Source organism: Ovis canadensis, chromosome 5, assembly GCF_042477335.2.
Source record: "Ovis canadensis isolate MfBH-ARS-UI-01 breed Bighorn chromosome 5, ARS-UI_OviCan_v2, whole genome shotgun sequence".
In the NCBI taxonomy this organism is placed as follows: Eukaryota; Metazoa; Chordata; class Mammalia; order Artiodactyla; family Bovidae; genus Ovis; species Ovis canadensis.
This window is the reverse complement of record NC_091249.1, coordinates 58,956,741-58,975,825: the sequence shown is the minus strand read 5'-3', so window position 1 is coordinate 58,975,825 and position 19,085 is coordinate 58,956,741. Positions and strand designations below refer to the sequence as shown.

General features: G+C 37.3%; 1 protein-coding gene across 3 annotated transcripts in view; it reads right to left on the bottom strand.

The window, feature by feature from the left end:
- Positions 1-19,085, bottom strand: part of DDX46 (DEAD-box helicase 46) — a 48,928-nt gene that overhangs the window by 10,524 nt on the left and 19,319 nt on the right. For all 3 annotated transcript variants that reach the window (XR_011257303.1, XM_069592076.1, XM_069592077.1), the window contains exons 12-18: positions 17,960-18,038; positions 16,082-16,164; positions 12,021-12,185; positions 11,372-11,534; positions 5,722-5,915; positions 3,842-3,979; positions 3,368-3,517 (exon numbers count right to left, since the gene is read on the bottom strand). Coding sequence is in view for 2 of the 3 variants with exons in the window: in XM_069592076.1 (XP_069448177.1) it covers positions 3,368-3,517; positions 3,842-3,979; positions 5,722-5,915; positions 11,372-11,534; positions 12,021-12,185; positions 16,082-16,164; positions 17,960-18,038 (972 nt within the window). In the remaining variant the exon portion in view is untranslated. The remainder of the gene's footprint in view (positions 1-3,367; positions 3,518-3,841; positions 3,980-5,721; positions 5,916-11,371; positions 11,535-12,020; positions 12,186-16,081; positions 16,165-17,959; positions 18,039-19,085) is intronic.

Genomic DNA, 19,085 nt, shown 5'->3' with positions numbered 1-19,085 from the left:
AAGGGGAGAGAGGAAAGAAAGAAACAGACACAGTGCTGCAAGAGCCACTTCAGCAGACTCCCGAGCAGTACAGAAAATACATCCCAATTCAGTAAATGAAGAACACGGGCTGTCAAGACAGAGCAGCCAACTGGATGCAGCCAAGTTGCTCTGGGGCCCAGGCCTTGAGGCCAAATTATGTACACTGCAATCAAAGAGGCTGGAAGAAGGGAATAACTCAAGATCAGTGGACAACTAAAAATACAGCCAATGGTTACCAGGGGAAATGATACAACATGTTCTCAAGGCAGGGCTCCTAACATTCTTTCCAACTCCAAAAAGCAACTGGGTTTACCATAAAAAACTAGGTAAGACAATCAGGGAGAAAAACCTTTACTGTTTTATTTCTTTGAACCCAGGAAGGAAAGGCATGAAGGTGGGTTTCCCCCTGAAATCAAGAGCAATACTGACAATCCTGGCTCTCCAGGAGTCACGTGAGTCCTACTGCCACCACGTAATCCTCACGTTAGCCACTTTATCTCATCAGCTATTAGCATTTCCTTTTAAAAATGTCTTTTGCCCCCAAATGAATACTAACTCTACCACATAAAGAATGCAAATCCCTTCATATGCAGGAATTAGGCTAATATTTCAAATCCCAAATGCAAAGGAAAACTTTTTTAGGGTTTAAAATTAACTTGGTTAATTTAGAAAGAACTTTTACTGAAATGGAAACAGACAACTCACCTTCTTTTTAAAGCATTTGTTATCTAATAAGGTCTTTGAGCTATCAACAACTTTCAAACTAACGTTTAATTTAGTAACACTTTAAACAGCATACATGACATGAAAATCCAAAACAAATGCACAAAATTAGGAATGGGGAATGCACACAGTGTTAGGTAAGAGGGATAACTTTACTTTTGACTTTATTTATTTTAGTATTGCTCTAATCTTTTAATTAATTTAATTTTTAATTTAATAAATTATTCTAATTTATTTAGAGCCCAGATAGTTCAGTTGGTAGAACATCAGACTTTTAACCTGACAGTTCAAGGTTCCAGGGTTCAAGTCCCTGTTCAGGTAGAAGCTTATTGGGGCTTCCCTCATGGCTCAGATGGTAAAGAATCTGCCTGCAATGTGGGAGACCTGGGATCAATCCCTGGGTTGGGAAAATCTCCTGGAGGAGGTCATGGCAACCTGTTCCAGTATTCTTGCCTGGATGGAGAATCCGCATGGACAGAGGAGCCTGGCAGGCTACAGTGCATGGGGTCTCAAAGCGTGGGACATGACTGAGTGATTAAGCACAAAGCATTTTACTACTGCTCTAATTTTTTAATGAAAATTATAATAAGATTTTAACAAAAGGGGAAAATTAATGTTTTATTATGAGATTTTTTAAAAATGTTTAAATAACAAAAAAATTGAAGTGGTTTTAAAAACAAAGCCAGAAATTCTTCAATACTCTTCCCTTCATGAGGTGGAGCCTCTCCTTTAATGCAGGCTGAACTTAATGACTTGCTTCTAATAGACAAAATAAAGTGGAAAAGCCAGTATATAACTTCCGAGATTAGTCATAACAGGTACTAAGGATTCTTCTTTGCTCTCTTGGATCACTCAATCTGGGGAGCCAGCTGCCATGTTGTGAGAACACAAATGCAGAGTAAAGAACAGAGGCATCCCACCAATTGAAATCAGTGAGCCATTCTGAAAGAAGATGGGCCTGCATCAGTGAAGCCTTCTGATAACTGCAGCCTGGAACATCAGCTTGACTGCAACCTCATGAGACCCAAAGTAAGACCTTAAGTAAGTCACCTAGCTACACTGTTCCTGATTTCCTAACCCTCAGGAAGAGTAGGTAATAAATGTTTATTGTAACCCACTAGGCTTTGGACTGATCTATTATACCATAACAGAGACCTAAATACATTGACTTAACTGAATTTTAAGCCAATATGGTATACTAGTAAAAAAAAGGCCTAGAATTAATAGGAGACATTGGTTCCTGACTGTGCTTAACAGCCAGTGTGGTCATTTCCTGAAAGATTAAATTCCCGAATTCTTAAATTGTGCTCTGAGCCAAGGTTTAATGCAGTATATTAAAAAAAAAAATTATATGACCAAATATCAAATATGTTGGAAGAATTCAGAATTAAAATAAATTATTTTATTAATGTCTTTTCATACCCATTGACAGGATACCATTAATAGTGGAATATACCAGCAGATTTTCCAAAAGTATTTTATAATGAAAACATCTCAAGCTCAAGCTCCTGGGATTAGGGTTCCACAGCATACTCCAAGAAACCCTTAACTTGCTGAGTCCTTAGGGTCTCTTTTCACTAGGTTACAAACAATGCTGTAAGCTAAGAAAATGGGCTTTAAACAGCTATGCAAATCTGAAAAGGTTATTATTTGTTTCTAAGCCTCAGTCTCCTCAGTTATAAAAACGGAATGCTTTGAGTATCCACTTCTCTGGCTACTGTGAGGAAGTCTATGAAATAATCCCTGTAAAGCACCTGGCACAGGACATGGAACTTAATACCATGCCATAAATGTTCACTATCAAACCCTGGGATGGGAAGATCCCCTGGTGAAGGAAATGGCAACCCACTTCAGTATTCTTGTCTGGGAAATCCCATGGACAGAGGAGCCTGGTGTGCTACAGTCCATGGGGTCACAAAAGAGTAAGACACAACTTGGCAACTAAATAACAACAATTATTAATAAGGATGTTCTATAATAATCAAACTGTGAAGTATTTACAAACAATATTAGTACCAATGATGTTAAAGATACAGGGAGCCAGGCACTCTTAAACACCATTAGTGTGAGTGCAAGCTGGCACTGACCTTGCAGGAGAACAATCTAACGTTTTAAGACCAAATTTGGATATTCCCTTGGACTAAGCAACTCCATTTATACAGTCTTCCTTAAGACTTAATCTGATGAATGTGCAAGGTTAAGTGTTCAAGGATGTGCAATTAAGTACAGTATACTCAAAATAATGACAAATATATATTCCAAGTATTTGTTTACAAATATTCAAAAACAGGGATTTAATTGCTTATACTGTAGAACATTCATATAATGAAACATGTAGCCAAAAAACCAGCATGAGAGTGAATTTCCTAAAAGGGAAGATTTCAACATAGGACTACTGTTGTAAAGAAAATTATAAAGCATTATGACCTCATTTTTATGAAAATACAAAAATACAGGCATATGTGAATACATTTGTACACACACACAAAAAATACTGAGAAGCACACCCACCAAAAATATTCCAGTAATTTGCTACCTAAACAAGCCTAAGGTAAGACTTCCAGTACAAGACGAACAATTGCTTCACCTGGTAAGAATAAGGCTTTAGGACAACGATACTTACATCAACCGCAGCATCCTCATCATCTGAATCTTGCAGACCAAGAGCAGCTTTTTGTAACTTCTTTCTCTCATTAGCCAAAGCTTGTTCTGTTTCATCGAACTTGAATCCCTTACCAGAGAACCCACTACTCTTTTTAATTATTTTCCCTTCCTTTCAAGGAAAAACAAGAAAGTTAATTTCATAATAAAAACTTTAATGTTCAGAAATTTATGGCAATTAAATAGTTTTCAAGGTGGGGTATGACAATGTAACAAAAACATTTTATTTAGCATGTGAGAAAAAAACAAGAGCTCTGTATGTACACTACAAAAATACTAAGTTGAAGAGAGGATTTTTGTTCTCACCCCTTTCCTTTTCTATCTAAAGAGAGAAATGAAAATAATTCTATCAAGATTTACTGGTATTAATACTCAGGGTTTAGAATACAGTGAATTGTATAAAAATAATAAAAGTTATGTAAAAAAAAAAACTCACAGCTTTCTGTTGATCTTTGAAATCGCTCCAGAGTTTCTCTAGATCAGGTGGCACTGCAGTCCCTGACAGTTCAAGGGCTTTAATTATGTCTCCAGCATACCGAGCCTGATCTTCTGTGATAAAAGTGTATGCATAGCCCTAGCAAACAATGAAAAGGTGGTGCTATAAAACACTAACAAGATGACTCCTCCTTAGAAAACAAACAGATGAAATCTGAGTCACCTAATATACCCTCTAAGACAACTCCACTACTCCACTAAAAAGAATTTTAAAGATCACAATAGAGACTTACTAAATTCCTTAATATCTAAGTTTAATATTTATTGTAAAAATAAGTTAGAAAATTTCTAACTCCTTTATGCATAAAGAGAAATTACATAAGTTGATGACTTTTACATAAATGTACAACTGCATTGTATTAATTTTAACACATCTTATTTTTCCCTTTTTGCTTGCATTCCTTTCTTCTACTACCTACTGTACCCCTCTACCCCAGCTAACCTGTTATTAACTTCCTAGAATATAGCATCCCATATTCTTTAAAGACCAATTAAAAAATAAAAATATACAGACATGTATATCTGATACGTTTTCAAATAAAAAATGAAGTCAACTACATCACTTCCCTGCAATTCTCTAATGCCTAAGGATTCACATGTCCCCAACAGTTTTTTGGTTCAGGTAAAATCTGGAGTCGTAAGCAGAGGAAAAGCAAACTACAATTAGACTGCCATCTTCATTAAATGTTCTATCCTACCAGTGAACTGTTATAAATTTTAAAACTATCCTTAATATTTTATTTCAGGAGTACCTAGTTACCCTTCTCAAGAGGATCTTCCCAACCCAGGGATCAACCCCAAGGGAAAGGCTACCCACTCCAGTATTCCGGCCTGGAGAATTCCATGGACTGTATAGTTCATGGGGTCGCAGAGAGTCAGACGCGACTGAGCAACTGTCGCTTAACTTCACTTCACCTAGTCACCAGATTTGACCCCTGGCCTACTTTTATACAGCCCATGAGTTAAAGTGGTATCACAGTTTTTAGGATTGTATACACAAATACACATAGGATGTGACAGAGACTGTATATGACCCAAAAAGGTTATAATTTTAACTACACAAAAAATCTCCCAAATCCAAAGAATAACTCAGGTTAAAAGAATAAATGCCATTACTACTTATGACCTGTGTAAATCTGGCAAATAACATCAGTGTGCCTCAACTTTTTTCATCTGTTTAAAGCAGTAATATTATTGACCTTAAAGGGAATTTGTGAGAATAAAACAAGATATACACAGAGCAGTTAAAACAGTGGTGGCCATTTAATAAATACTCCATAAATATAACCTAACCTATTAATAATATTATTGCTTTTGTATATAGAAATGTCCATGGTTATAATACCAAATATATCACCATCAGTGCTTCCAACAAAGGAATATTCTGCTGCTTTCAAAAACAATGAGTTAAAACTATATACTCAACAGAATACAGGTGTCAAAAAAAGAAATAATATACATTTGTATGGGGCTAAGGACAGGGGTGATAGGTGTGGGCTGAGTATATTTTATGATCCCATATTCTTAAAAAAGTAATGAACGCTCTTGAACTATATATGTGTAATGTATATACAGAAATTTTTAGGTGGGGAAAATACCTTTCTGGGGACACAAGTGGTTAACACTATCTGCCTATACAGAACAGGTAGGTATCTGATAATGTTAACAGCACTTAAGACATGTGTATGTATATAAATGACATCAACTAATCCCCATACTCTGAAGATTCCCTGTAACTCCTATTATCTGTACTTTAAAGTCCTAAAGAAACACTCATATTTTAACATAATGGAAATCAACTTTAAAAGCAATTCTTCTTACTTTGTTGCCTGCTCTTCCAGTCCGTCCTGCTCTGTGCACATAATCCTCATAATGGTTGGGGCAGCTATAGTTTACAACAAGAATCAGATGCTTCACATCGAGGCCTCGGGCAGCAACAGATGTGGCCACAAGAAGTTTGCAGGTCCCATTCTTAAAATCATTTATGATGCTATCTCTGTCATATTGATCAATGCCTGCAAATGAATTAAACAGTTGTAAAACCACATATTCAAATTAAATTTTCCATTTTCTCTGACATTCAGGGAAAGAAGCTAAACACAGGGTAAAGAACATATCCAACTTATACTGACCGTATGTCAACCACAACCACATAGAAAATAAAAATTTGCAGGGTGCTGAGAGAGTTAGGGGAGTATGGATAGTTTGGGATTAAAATATACACATTACTATATGTAAAATAGATAACCAACAAGGATCTACAGTACAGCACAGAGAACTATACTCAATATTCCGTAATAACATATAATGGAAAAGAATCTAAAAAGGATAGGTATAATATATAACTGAATCATTTTGCTGTACATGTGAAACACAACATTGTAAAACAACTGTATTTCAATAAAAATTTTAAAAGACTAAGAAAATTCAACAGCAAGACCAAATCTTCCCTTCTTTTCTTCCCTTTCTTGTACATAAAGCTAACAACTGCAGAAGCCCAATCTTAGAATCCCTAACCTACAACTGTTATGGGGGCAAAGGGAAAAAAAAAAGGCAGCTACATCCAGCCTATAATGACAGGATTCAGATCTTCTGACTTCTCCTACAGGTTACTTAGTTTTGCTACTAACAGTTTTGTTCAAAGACAAGGAGCAGCATCACTTGAGAACTTGTTAGAAATGCAGAGTCTCAGATTCTACTGCAGAATCCACTGCCCAACTATCTGACACCTAAACTATACACTTAATCAGGTTCTGCATCTTAACCAGATAGTTAGGTGATTATCATTTACAGTGCACTGCTTAAAAAGAACTCGACTGGAATGCTCTTAAAATGTGTTACTCAGCCTCAGGATGAGTGACAAAGCAGAACATAAAATATCAAAATGTTCTATAATAAAATGTCCAGGCCACGAATATATCTTATGATGGGATACCTGGGAATCTCTAGTAATCAGAGAAGGGAATGCAATAAATTCTCAAAACTTGAAATTCATTTTTGCAATAAGAAATAATGGAACATTTCATATAAAACCTGCGTTTAACATATACCAAACATTTAGCATCTAAATATTATCAGTATTAATTTATATTACCTAAAATTTTGAATGTACTCTTCAAAGACTGAATGATAGAAAGTATTTGGATCTTATGTCAAAAAAACTAGCAGCTCAATACTACCTCTAAAATCTCACAAGAAAAATTAATGGAATGAATAATAACATAAAGTTTATAATTTAAAAATACCAAAACTTCTCCTTTAGATTAAGTTATCTCCTATGCAGAACAGAGTTATTAGTTACTGGCAGCAACCATTAACCATCTTCCTTTTTAACATATCCCCAATTTTGTTATCCACCCAACTAACAATCACGTATGTCAAAGTGAAAGTGAAAAGTCGCTCAGTCGTGTCCAACTTTTTGTGACCCCATAGACTATACAATTCACGGAATTCTTCAGGCCAGAACACTTGAGTGGGTAGACTTTCCCTTCTCCAGGGGATCTTCCCAACCCAGGGATTGAATGCAGGTCTCCCACATTGCAGGCGGCTTCTTTACCAGCTGAGTCACAAGGGAAGCCCAAGAATACTGGAGTGGGTAACTTATCCCTTCGCCAGTATATCTTCTCAACCCAGGAATCGAACCAGGGTCTCCTGCATTGCAGGCAGATTCTTTACCAATTGAGCTAGTATCAAACCAAAGATGAGCCTAATTCAGTCTCAGGAAGTGAATAATGTTCAGTGTAAACGAGCCCTTCTCAAACTTCCTGTGCTCAGGTTGCCTGTGCACTCTAAAGGCAAGTAACTTGGTGGGCTATTATGGAAATACTGTGGACCTCATGAAGACCCTGAAAATCTCAGAGACCTCAGGGGTGGGAGGACAATATTTTCAGAGCCATTTGTCATTCCCATGCCTATGAATGACTTTCCTGGTGGCTCAGATGGTAAAACGTTTGCCTGCAATGCAGGAGACCCAGCTTCAATCCCTGGGCCGGGAAATCTCCTGGAGAAGAAAATGGCAACCCACTCCAGTATTCTTGCCTGGAAAATCCCATGGACGGAGGAGGCTGGTAAGCTACAGTCCATGGGGTAGCAGAGTCAGATATGAGCGACTTGACTTCACTTCACTTCTTCACATGCCTATGAATGAATTAGGCATAAGCCAGTGAAGTAATTCTGGCTGAAGAGACAGAAGTACAGGAAGGGGATTATAGGCAAAAAGTTTTCTTACTTCTATAAAAAATACACATTTCCACCAAGATAGGGGGAAATCTTACTAGATTAACCATCCAGCGGCAACAACTATGAGTTCTAAATATAAAGAACTAACTACCTGAAGGGACCAGAGAATGACTAAAAGCCAAGCAGAAGCTGGAAGGGAGTTTACATCTGAAAGAATGCAATGGCATTGGTTAAGTTTATAGGATTTTACTTATTTTAAACTTTCTGTTTGGGAGCATGCCCTGAGCAGCCCAGGTAGTGAAGTCATGGTCTTACTGACAACAAGCAACAGAAGAAAGAAGTTAGGATAAACTCAGGACCACAAAAGAGGGGATAAATCCCAGGAAGAACAACAGCGCAGGCACACCCAACTGTGCATAAAAACACTGCCCAACTATCTGACACCTAAACTGTACACACATGAAGCGGAAGTCAGCCAGCCCAGCTCTGGCTGAAAGAAGTTAACCACCATGGAAACCTCTTTTAGATTTCAGAGGTTACCCATTGCAAGAAAGCTTTAAGTATGGGTCTAGTCAAAAATTAAAAAAAAAAAGATCATGGCATCTGGTCCCATCACTTCATAGGAAATAGATGGGGAAACAGTGGAAACAGTGTAGACTTTATTTTTTGGGCTCCAAAATCACTGCAGATGGTGACTGCAGCCATGAAATTAAAAGACGCTTACTCCTTGGAAGGAAAGTTATGACCAACCTAGAGAGCATATTCAAAAGCAGAGACATTACTTTGCCAACAAAGGTCCGTCTAGTCAAGGCTATGGTTTTTCCAGTGGTCATGTACGGATGTGAGAGTTGGACTGTGAAGAAAGCTGAGCACCAAGGAATTGATGCTTTCGAACTGTGGTGTTGGAGAAGACTCTTGAGAGTCCCTGGACTGCAAGGAGATCCAACCAGTCCATCCTAAAGGAGATCAGTCCTAGGTGTTCTTCGGAAGGACTGATGCTAAAGCTGAAACTCCAATACTTTGGCCACCTCATGCGAAGAGATGACTCATTGGAAAAGACTCTGATGCTGGGAGGGACTGGGGGCAGGAGAAGGGAACAACAGAGGATGGGATGGCTGGATGGCATCACCGACTCGATGAACATGAGTTTGAGTGAACTCCGGGAATTGGTGATGGACAGGGAGGCCTGGCATGCTGCGATTCATGGGGTCGCAGAGTCGGACACAACTGAGCGACTGAACTGAAGAAGCAGATAAAAAGATGCTTAAACTCGTTGGTCATTAGGCGAATGCAAATCAAATGACACACCAGTTCACATCTACTAGCATAGCTACTATCAAAAAACTGAAACTAACAAGTGCTAGTCAGTGGGTAAACTGAGTCCCTACTGTACTGTTAATGAGAATGCAAATGGTGCAGCTCCTGTAAAACACAGTTTAGTGGTTCCTCACAAAGTTAAACATACACTTATGTGACCTGTCATTTCACTCCCAGATACACACCCAAAATAAATGAAAACAGGAATTCAAGCAGACACTTGTATATCACTGTTCAAAGTAGCATGATTCACAAAGCCAAAGGTACAAACAACCTAAATGTCCATCAGTAGATGAATAAATGAAGCAAATATCATATATATATGTACTGGAATATTTAATATTATATTTCTTCCCTTAAAAGAGAAAGAAAATTCTGATCCATGCTATAACATGGGTATATCTTAAAGACTCATATTATGCTAAGTGAAATACACCAAGCACAGAAAGATAAATATCACTTAAGTGAAGTACACAGAATAGGCAAATTTATAAATATAAAAAGTAGAATACAGGTAACTAGGAGTTGAGAGGGTGGGAAGCATGGGGAATTGAGTATTGCTTAATAGATACGGAGTGTCTGCTTGAAATGATGGAAAATTTCTGGAAATAGAAATGGAAATGATTTCACCACACTGTAAATCTACTTAATGCCAATGAATTATACACTTGAAAGTGGATAAAATGGCAAATTTTATGTAATGTGTATTTAGCCAATTAAAAAGAAAAGGAAAACAAAATGAGTCATTTTCAAACATTAAAAGTTAACCAAATACATATCCTCAGTCCTTTTAACTGCATTCCACAGGAGGCCTAGTATGGGAGCCTGTAAGCATGTCCCATCCCACATGCTCTTCTGCATACTGAATGACGTTTTCCCATGAAGACATGGAGTCTAGGCCTCCATCTCCTTGACTGTGGGCCAGTCTAGTGACTATTTTGACCTATAGAACATGGTGGAAATAAAAGTTCTACCACTCTCCGGTATCCTCCTGAACTATCTTGGCAGCTTCTGATTCTTGCCCTCTGGCCAAGCAGCCTCACACAGAGGCTCACAAGTGGAAGTCAGGACTCCTTGCCAATAGGAGTGAGACGTCTGTCAAAAGACGGTACAACCTGTCAGCTGCCTAAACATGGCAAATTGGAAATGGAACCCCAACTGAGCCAGCCCAGTAGACAGAGCATGGAAGACAGACTAGATATGTGTGCTAAGCCCTACACAGATTGCAGATTCATAAGCAAAGTAAATGACTGTTGCCACTCAATTCGGGGATGGTGTGTCACAAAGTCATACTACAGAACACCTGGTAAGTGGGCTTAACTCAACTGTCTCTGCTCCATGTGTTTAGTGTTCCAAGTCCCACATATATGTAACAATGGCGATATTACACAGAAATTAAGGAAAGCGCCAATGGTAATCATAAAAGCCTCTAGGCAGCATGGTACAATGGAAAGAATATAACATGAATCAAAATTTCTAAGTACAATTTATCCTTAGATGATTGCTGGTCATGGAATTTGGTCAAACCAATGTATTGTTGGCTTAGTTTCTTCATCACTGAGATGGAATAATAATAATGCTTACCCACAGAGAACTGTCAGAAATGAAAACTGACACTGATATAAAATTTAGTGCTAGCCAGTTATCCACGTTAAATACAGCCCTGTGTATATGTCAACTGCAAACTCCCTAACTATCCCCAAGGGCATGGAACTCTGCTCAATGTTATGTGGCAGCCTGGATGGGAGGGGAGTTTGGGGGAGAAAAGATACATGTATATGCATAGCTGATTCCCTTCACTGTTCACATGAAACTATCACAACATTGTTTGTTAATCAGCTATACTCCAATACAAAATAAAAAGTTTAAAAAAAGAAAAAGAAAAAAAAATTAGTGCTAAGTTTGAGACAAAGGAAATACACAGTCCAGTGCTTGGCCAACCTAAGTCCATTGCAGGGATTTCAGTAAATGTTACCTCCATGAAGAGACATGCAAGGGTAAGAAGCTCTCATTAAATCTTTCAGAAGACCATCAGCATGTTCCTGCTTATCCACAAATATAATGACAGATCCTGATTCTTGATAATGACCTAGAAGTTCAAGTAGCTTCAAGAATTTCTTTTCTTCTTCAATCACAATCTGAAAACAACACATTGTATAACATCAATAGACTGAAAATCCAACTACATTACATGAGTAAAAATATTCATTTTATTTGTGGCAAATAGATGACATCTTGCTGTATCTTTAGGAAACAGTAGGAAAATGTTGACTTTAGTTGGTAAATCACTAAGACCAAAAAAATAAAAATTAACTTTCAAAGACTAAGAGGCTTACAAATGTGGACAGATGATTATCTGTTCTGACTCTTAACTTCACATCCTATTAACCAAATAACACAGGTATGTGACATTGTATCTACCATCCCACAACTTCTGGTGGAAAACTTTATGAACAGTTCCATGGAATAGAAACTTCAAATATATCTGGTAAAATGTTAAAAGCTGCAGTTGATGTATACTATTTGATTTTAGGAAGTATCTGCCTACATCACAGTCATCCCTAAAGGATGACACACTGCTTAAACATATAGGGAATTGGGGGTTTCCTAAGGATTGTACCCACCACTTGTTGCTCCACATCCGAGCAAACTACACTTCTGCCTCCAACCTGCACTTCAATGGGTTTACTCAGGATTCTCCGAGCCAAGGCTTCCATAGCTCTGGGGAAAGTAGCTGAAAACATAACTGTCTGCCTGTCAGGGCGAACATTATCCACTATGCGCATGACCTGAGAAAACATTACAAATAAATATGGTGAGAGTAGTCTTCAAAATTCACAGGATGGTGAAAACAAGTACCAAGAACTTTTGAGAACATCTATTCAGTGACTTTGAAACTTATCTTAGAATATTACTTTGATTTCACCTTAAAATTTGCTCCTCTCAGTGTTCCCTTCTGAAGAAATGGCAACTCCAGTCACTTACAGCTTTCTGCCCAAAATCTAGGAGCCATCTGTAACCACTCTCTCTCTTGCTCATTCCATGCCCAATCCATCAACACATTCAATAGTCTTGACCTTCAAACAATGCAAGTATTCCTCACTGCTCTTACTGTTTTCCTTCCTTTACGCAACCCATTTTTACTGAGCAACCATTATGTGCCAGACATTGTTCTAAGTGCTTGGAATAAGCAATAAAAACTTGTCTTTATGGAGCTTACAGTCTAATGATGGTAGATAAATATTATGTAACAAATGGTAATAAGAGCTACAGGATAAAAAAAGAATAACGAAGGTGCAAATATTGTTAAGCAGTCCAAATAATTATGTCAGTGTGTAAGAGTCCCAGAGAAAACAGGGAGTTATAGGCTTCTTATGGCCTAAACAAGAAAAAAAAAAAAAGAATAAAATTATTAATGATGGTTTCAAGGTAGATAGTGGTGAGTGGTTGGAAATTGGGGAGGGTAAAGGTCTTGCCAAAAAAAAAGATCTTCACAACCCAGATAATCATGATGGTGTGATCACTAACCTAGAGCCAGACATCCTGGAATGTGAAGTTAAGTGGGCCTTGGAAAGCATCGCTACGAACAAAGCTGGTGGAGGTGATGGAATTCCAGTTGAGCTATTTCAAATTCTGAAAGATGATGCTGTGAAAGTGCTGCACTCAATATGCCAGCAAGTTTGGAAAACTCAGCAGTGGCCACAGGACTGGAAAAGGTCAGTTTTCATTCCAATCCCAAAGAAAGGCAATGCCAAAGAATGCACAAACTACCGCACAATTGCACTATCTCACATGCTAGTAAAGTCATGCTCAAAATTCTCCAAGCCAGGCTTCAGCAATACGTGAACCATGAACTTCCTGATGTTCAAGCTGGTTTTAGAAAAGGCAGAGGAACCAGAGATCAAATTGCCAACATCCGCTGGATCATGGAAAAAGCAAGAGAGTTCCAGAAAAACATCTATTTCTGCTTTATTGACTATGCCAAAGCCTTTGACTGTGTGGATCACAATAAACTGTGGAAAATTCTGAAAGAGATGGGAATACCAGACAACCTGACCTGCCTCTTGAGAAATCTGTATGCAGGTCAGGAAGCAGCAGTTAGAACTGGACATGGAACAACAGACTGGTTCCAAATAGGAAAAGGAGTACATCAAGGCTGTATATTGTCACCATGCTTATTTAGCTTATATGCAGAGTACATCATGAGAAACACTGGGCTGGAAGAAACACAAGCTGGAATCAAGATTGCCGGGAGAAATATCAATCACCTCAGATATGCAGATGACACCACCCTTATGGCAGAAAGTGAAGAGGAACTAAAAAGCCTCTTGATGACAGTGAAAGTGGAGAGTGAAAAAGTTGGCCTAAAGTTCAACATTCAGAAAACGAAGATCATGGCATCTGGTCCCATCACTTCATGGGAAATAGATGGGAAACAGTGGAAACAGTGTCAGACTTTATTTTTTGGGCTTCAAAATCACTGCAGATGGTGACTGCAGCCATGAAATTAAAAGACGCTTACTCCTTGGAAGAAAAGTTATGACCAACCTAGATAGTATATTCAAAAGCAGAGACATTACTTTGCCAACTAAGGTCCGTCTAGTCAAGGCTATGATTTTTCCTGTGGTCATGTATGGATGTTAGAGTTGGACTGTGAAGAAGGCTGAGCGCTGAAGAATTGATGCTTTAGAACTGTGGTGTTTGGAGAAGACTCTTGAGAGTCCCTTGGACTGCAAGGAGATCCAACCAGTACATTCTGAAGGAGATCAGCCCTGGGATTTCTTTGGAAGGAATGATGCTGAAGCTGAAACTCTAATACTTTGGCTACCTCATGCGAAGAGTTGACTCATTGGAAAAGACTCTGATGCTGGGAGGGATTGGGGGCAGGAGGAGAAGGGGACGACAGAGGATGAGATGGCTGGATGGCATCACTGACTTGATGGAGGTGAGTCTGAGTGAACTCTGGGAGTTGGTGATGGACAGGGAGGCCTGGCATGCTGCGATTCATGGGGTCGCAAAAAGTCGGACACGACTGAGCGACTGAACTGAACTGAACTAAAAGGTCTTGCCAGGAATACGCAGGACCAGTTTTCATTCTAATCATAGATGATGTGATATCTATGAAAGGGGCTGCTATACCCAAGGCATGTGGAAATCTTGGGCTCCTGGTCCAAATTATCTCTCAACTCTCATCTGGATTATTCCAATTGTCTCCTAACAGGTTTCCCTGCCTTTGCTCCTGTCCAATCTGAAGTCTATTCTCCACCCAACAGCCAAAATTATGGCTATAAAACATATGCCAGTATTTTCAGTTAAAGACTGTGGTTGCCCACAGACATTTACTTTCTTCACTTGAAAAACCCATTAAAATGTAACAAGGTTTTTAAAAAATTGCTCAAACCAACAAAGAAAATAAGACAGGGGACTTCCCTGGTAATCCAGTGGCTAAGACTCTGTGCTCCCAGTGCTGAGGGCCTGAGTGTGAACCCTGGTCAGGGAACTAGACCCCACACGCCACAACTAAGAGATTCTATGTGCTGTAACTAAGACCCACTGCAGCCAAATAAATCAATAAATAATATTTTAGAAAAAAGAAGAAGAAATAAGATAGGATGTGACAGCAACAACATTTTATTTAAGTGGTACCTGACTTAGTAGACTCAAGAAAACTATATCCTAAACTGGGAAGGAATCAGACTTTCAAGAAGCGGCATCTCTTATCCCTAGCCTGTTCATCTTTTTCAGGAGGATTACTCTTTAGTATTTGATCTTTACATAAATTTCACAGTCAATCCATCTTTAATGTTTTCCAGTAAGTTTCACAATTTTCTTCAGATATGTCTTATAATGTCAAATTTATTTTTTCAAGCTTTGGAAACATATTTTGAAAGTCCTAGGAAAGTGAAAGTCACTCAGTTGTGTCCGACTCTTTGCAACCCCACGGGCTATACAGTCTATGAATTCTCTAGGCCAGAATACTGAAGTGGGTAGCCTTTCCCTTCTCCAGGGGATCTTCCCAACCCAGGGATCACGCCCAGGTCTCCTACATTGCAGGTGGGTTCTTTACCAACTGAGCTATTAGAGAAGCCTACACACTGTAACTAGAGTTGCCTCCACTCACCCCAACTAGAGAAGCCAAAAATAAAATTTAAAAATATTTTTTAAAAATTATTTTGTTATCCATAGCACACTGACAACTCATTCTGCTCTTCTTAAGAAAAAACTCTACCACCTTTTACAATGAGCTTTAAGTTTTTATCACTGAAATTTTATATTTAAGGAAACTGCATGTGTTAAGAACATAAAATCTAAGCTAGACAAATGCTTTGGGCCTCAGTTTTTACATTTGGAGGATATAACCAATCTGTGCTATCCAGATCATGAGGTAATGAAAAGCCTAAGTTAAAGCCATTTGGAAGTACAGTGAAAATCATAATATATGAAAGCTTAAGCTTCTATTATGACTAATTTTACCAATGATGCCTAGGAAAGACTGCAGAAATACATCCTGAAAAGTTTAAGAATCCAAAACATAAATATTTATTTCAATTCCCCACATCCTCAATTCCCTGTATTACCACACAAAAGAAATGTGAGAATTTCAGAAATCATACAAATATTTCAGGCTCGTGGCAATTACAAGGTTTATTTTATAGACAGAAACACAAAGAAATTTAATGAATACCTGTGGTTCAAAACCCATGTCAAACATTCTGTCTGCTTCATCTAAAACAACATACGTCACTCTTCGAAGATTTGTAACCCGACCTAACATGAGGAAAAAAAATAAAGACAAAAAGAAAACTAAAAATCAGTCACAATTCATTTTATGACTACCAAAAACTTTAAAAAACTGTAAAGGGAACTAAAATGCCTGACCTAACCAGAGGGGCAAGTTAAGTATCTTTAAACAGTGGAAAGAAATTTTCGTTTACAATGTCTTAATCTAATGGTATATACTTTCTGACAATGGGTATATGAGGCCCTTTTATTTTGTCAAACTCGTCTCTTGCATACCATCATAGGGCCTGAAGAACCTGTAAAATTCAGAAAACAGCCCTCTCCAAAACACATCATAAAACTAAGACTGAGATGGAGCATCGAGCCACATCAGCCATTATCTGACAGCATCACCTAGGAAAAAACATATTAGAGATTACAGCGTATGTGTGGAAAGCAAGTTCCAGTGCTAACTACTTCAGACGCAGAAAATCTCTCTTTACTTTATGTAGTACATAACCTACTTACATGTAGTTAGGAGCTTCTAATGAGCATGTCAAAACATAGTAAGAAGCTATTCAATACCATTAGGTAATTAACATATTACACAAAAATTTAAGAAATCAAATATATTATATTACAAAGATACACTTTACAAATTCAATTTCACTAAGCGCTCCCACTGGTTTAAATAAATCCAACTGGCTTCTTAGCCAGAGAAAACTAAACACATACACAGGAAACCCTTTATAAAGGATGAACACAAGCATTTCTATCAATTGTTGATTCAATCACCTGGCAAAAATATGTATGAAACAGTTATTAAATATAAACCAAAAGGACAGATAAAGGGAAAAGGTAAAATTAATCAAGATGAATTTCAGGATACTTAATGAAGCATTGAGAAAAAACAAGGAATTATTTTATCAGCATTCAGCCCAAAACATTTCATATGCTGTACAAGCACAATGACTTATCAATATCAGTATCACTTTACCAACTTTATGTAGAATTAGAATTAAATGAACACAGAAATCCAAGCAAAATGCTATTAGAAACATGCACTACTCAAAGTTTTAAATACTCTACTATATATATATATATACTGAATATACAATGGAAACCTTTGAAAGCATTTTCTTCAAAAACACAGAAATGTGCCAAAATAAATGCTTTCTAATATTTAAGTACTCCATACTAACATGTGCAGCCCCAATTAGTTTCGCACGATTGGGAACAGCTTTAAATTACCTACCTTTGATGGTTTAAGTCTCGGAAGCCCAGTTCTATAAATCTTGAAGGGCCTTTCTCCACAGAAGTTAAATAATGTCAACAGTTTAGTAACAGTTTTGATAGGGAATAATTTAACAAAGCACAATATTTGAGCTAAAAACATGCAATATTTACAAAAGATAAATGTCCTTGAAGCTGCAATATCTTAATTTATCTAGTATTGTAAGAAAATACTAGCTCCTAAGGAGAAAAAATTTAAATTGTACAATTAAAAAAACATAATCCCCTACCCTTTCAAAAGCAAAGGTGGCCAAAATCAGATTAAGAATCCATGTTAAGCGCTTTAAAAAAAACAATACATCAGATGGAGTGGTTGTCAAAAAAAATTTTTAATTACACTGTGAAAATATTATTATGAACATTGCAACAATAAGCTTGTTACAATATAAATTTTAAGATATTACAGCTTTAAGAAGAAATGTAGAAAGAAACCCTTTGGTGGTTTCTTGTATCTGCTTTAACAGAAATGTACATAATTCAAAAAGGAGAAAAGACAACCAAAAAATAAATAAACAAATAAAAACAAAACAAAAACCTATCCCCAACTTACCACTATTAGCTGCTAACATGTCAATCATTCGACCAGGTGTACAAACAATAATTTCAGCACCTCTTTTCAGCTCAGCAATCTAATAAAAAAAGATGAAATTTTATACTCTATTTATCACTAATGCGTCTTCACAGACTTGAAAATACTGCCTGAGGTCCTTGCAGAGCTCCATAAGACAAGACAGCCAGGTCTGATCAGAAGATATCAAAGCCTCTTACTTAATTCTTTGGAATGTGGGAGAACTACTAGAGGAATAGGTAGCAGCAACAAGACCACACAGTGCTATAACTCTGAAATCAATGAAAATCAGAGAATTTTACCAATTTTAATTTGACACGATTCCTCAAAACCAAGAAAGGAACATGAGAGCAATAAGTAAAGAAACGTAATAGGTCAATGGTTTTCAATTTCAGAGGTGTTTCCATTAATGAATTACGAAATCATTTTAAGTCACAAACTGTTTTTGAAACAAAGTAAAATGGAAAACACCAAACTATGTAAGATATCATAAAACTTTAACTTCTATATAAATATGCAGCTATGTACCAGCTTACTTAGTAACTGTATTTCTTAACTATAGTTTATGGCAAAAAAAAATTGACAAAGATAAACTCAGAAAACTAAGTGCAACGTTTAAAAATAGCACTGGGATAACAAAAGCAAATATTCCCAAAATGTATCTAAAAATCTGAGAAAATGAAGTCCTTAAGAAGGGATTTCGGGTTAAATATGCTCAGAAAATGTCATTTATCCCTTTTGCCAGCATCACAATATGCACTAGCTTTTTAACAACTATGCAGTCTTGCAGGAAAGATTTAATTTTGCAGTTTAACATTTCCAAAACTTAATCTGACCAGCTTTTTTTCCTTCTTCTAGTTAAAGCAAAATATCTGATGGCTATCATTCTTTAGAAGACACACAGAAAAACGCCAAACTAAAGACTGGAGTGAATGAAGGTATGTTTAAATAATTCTCCCTAAAATCATTTAGGAATGCAAATGAAACTCTGATATTAGTATATCACACTCAACACCACCTTTTAAAGATGTCACTTAGATTAAAGAATAAATGCTGGTCCAGGAATCATAACACCCCGGTTCTAGGACAAAGTCTTTTTAAGTTAAAG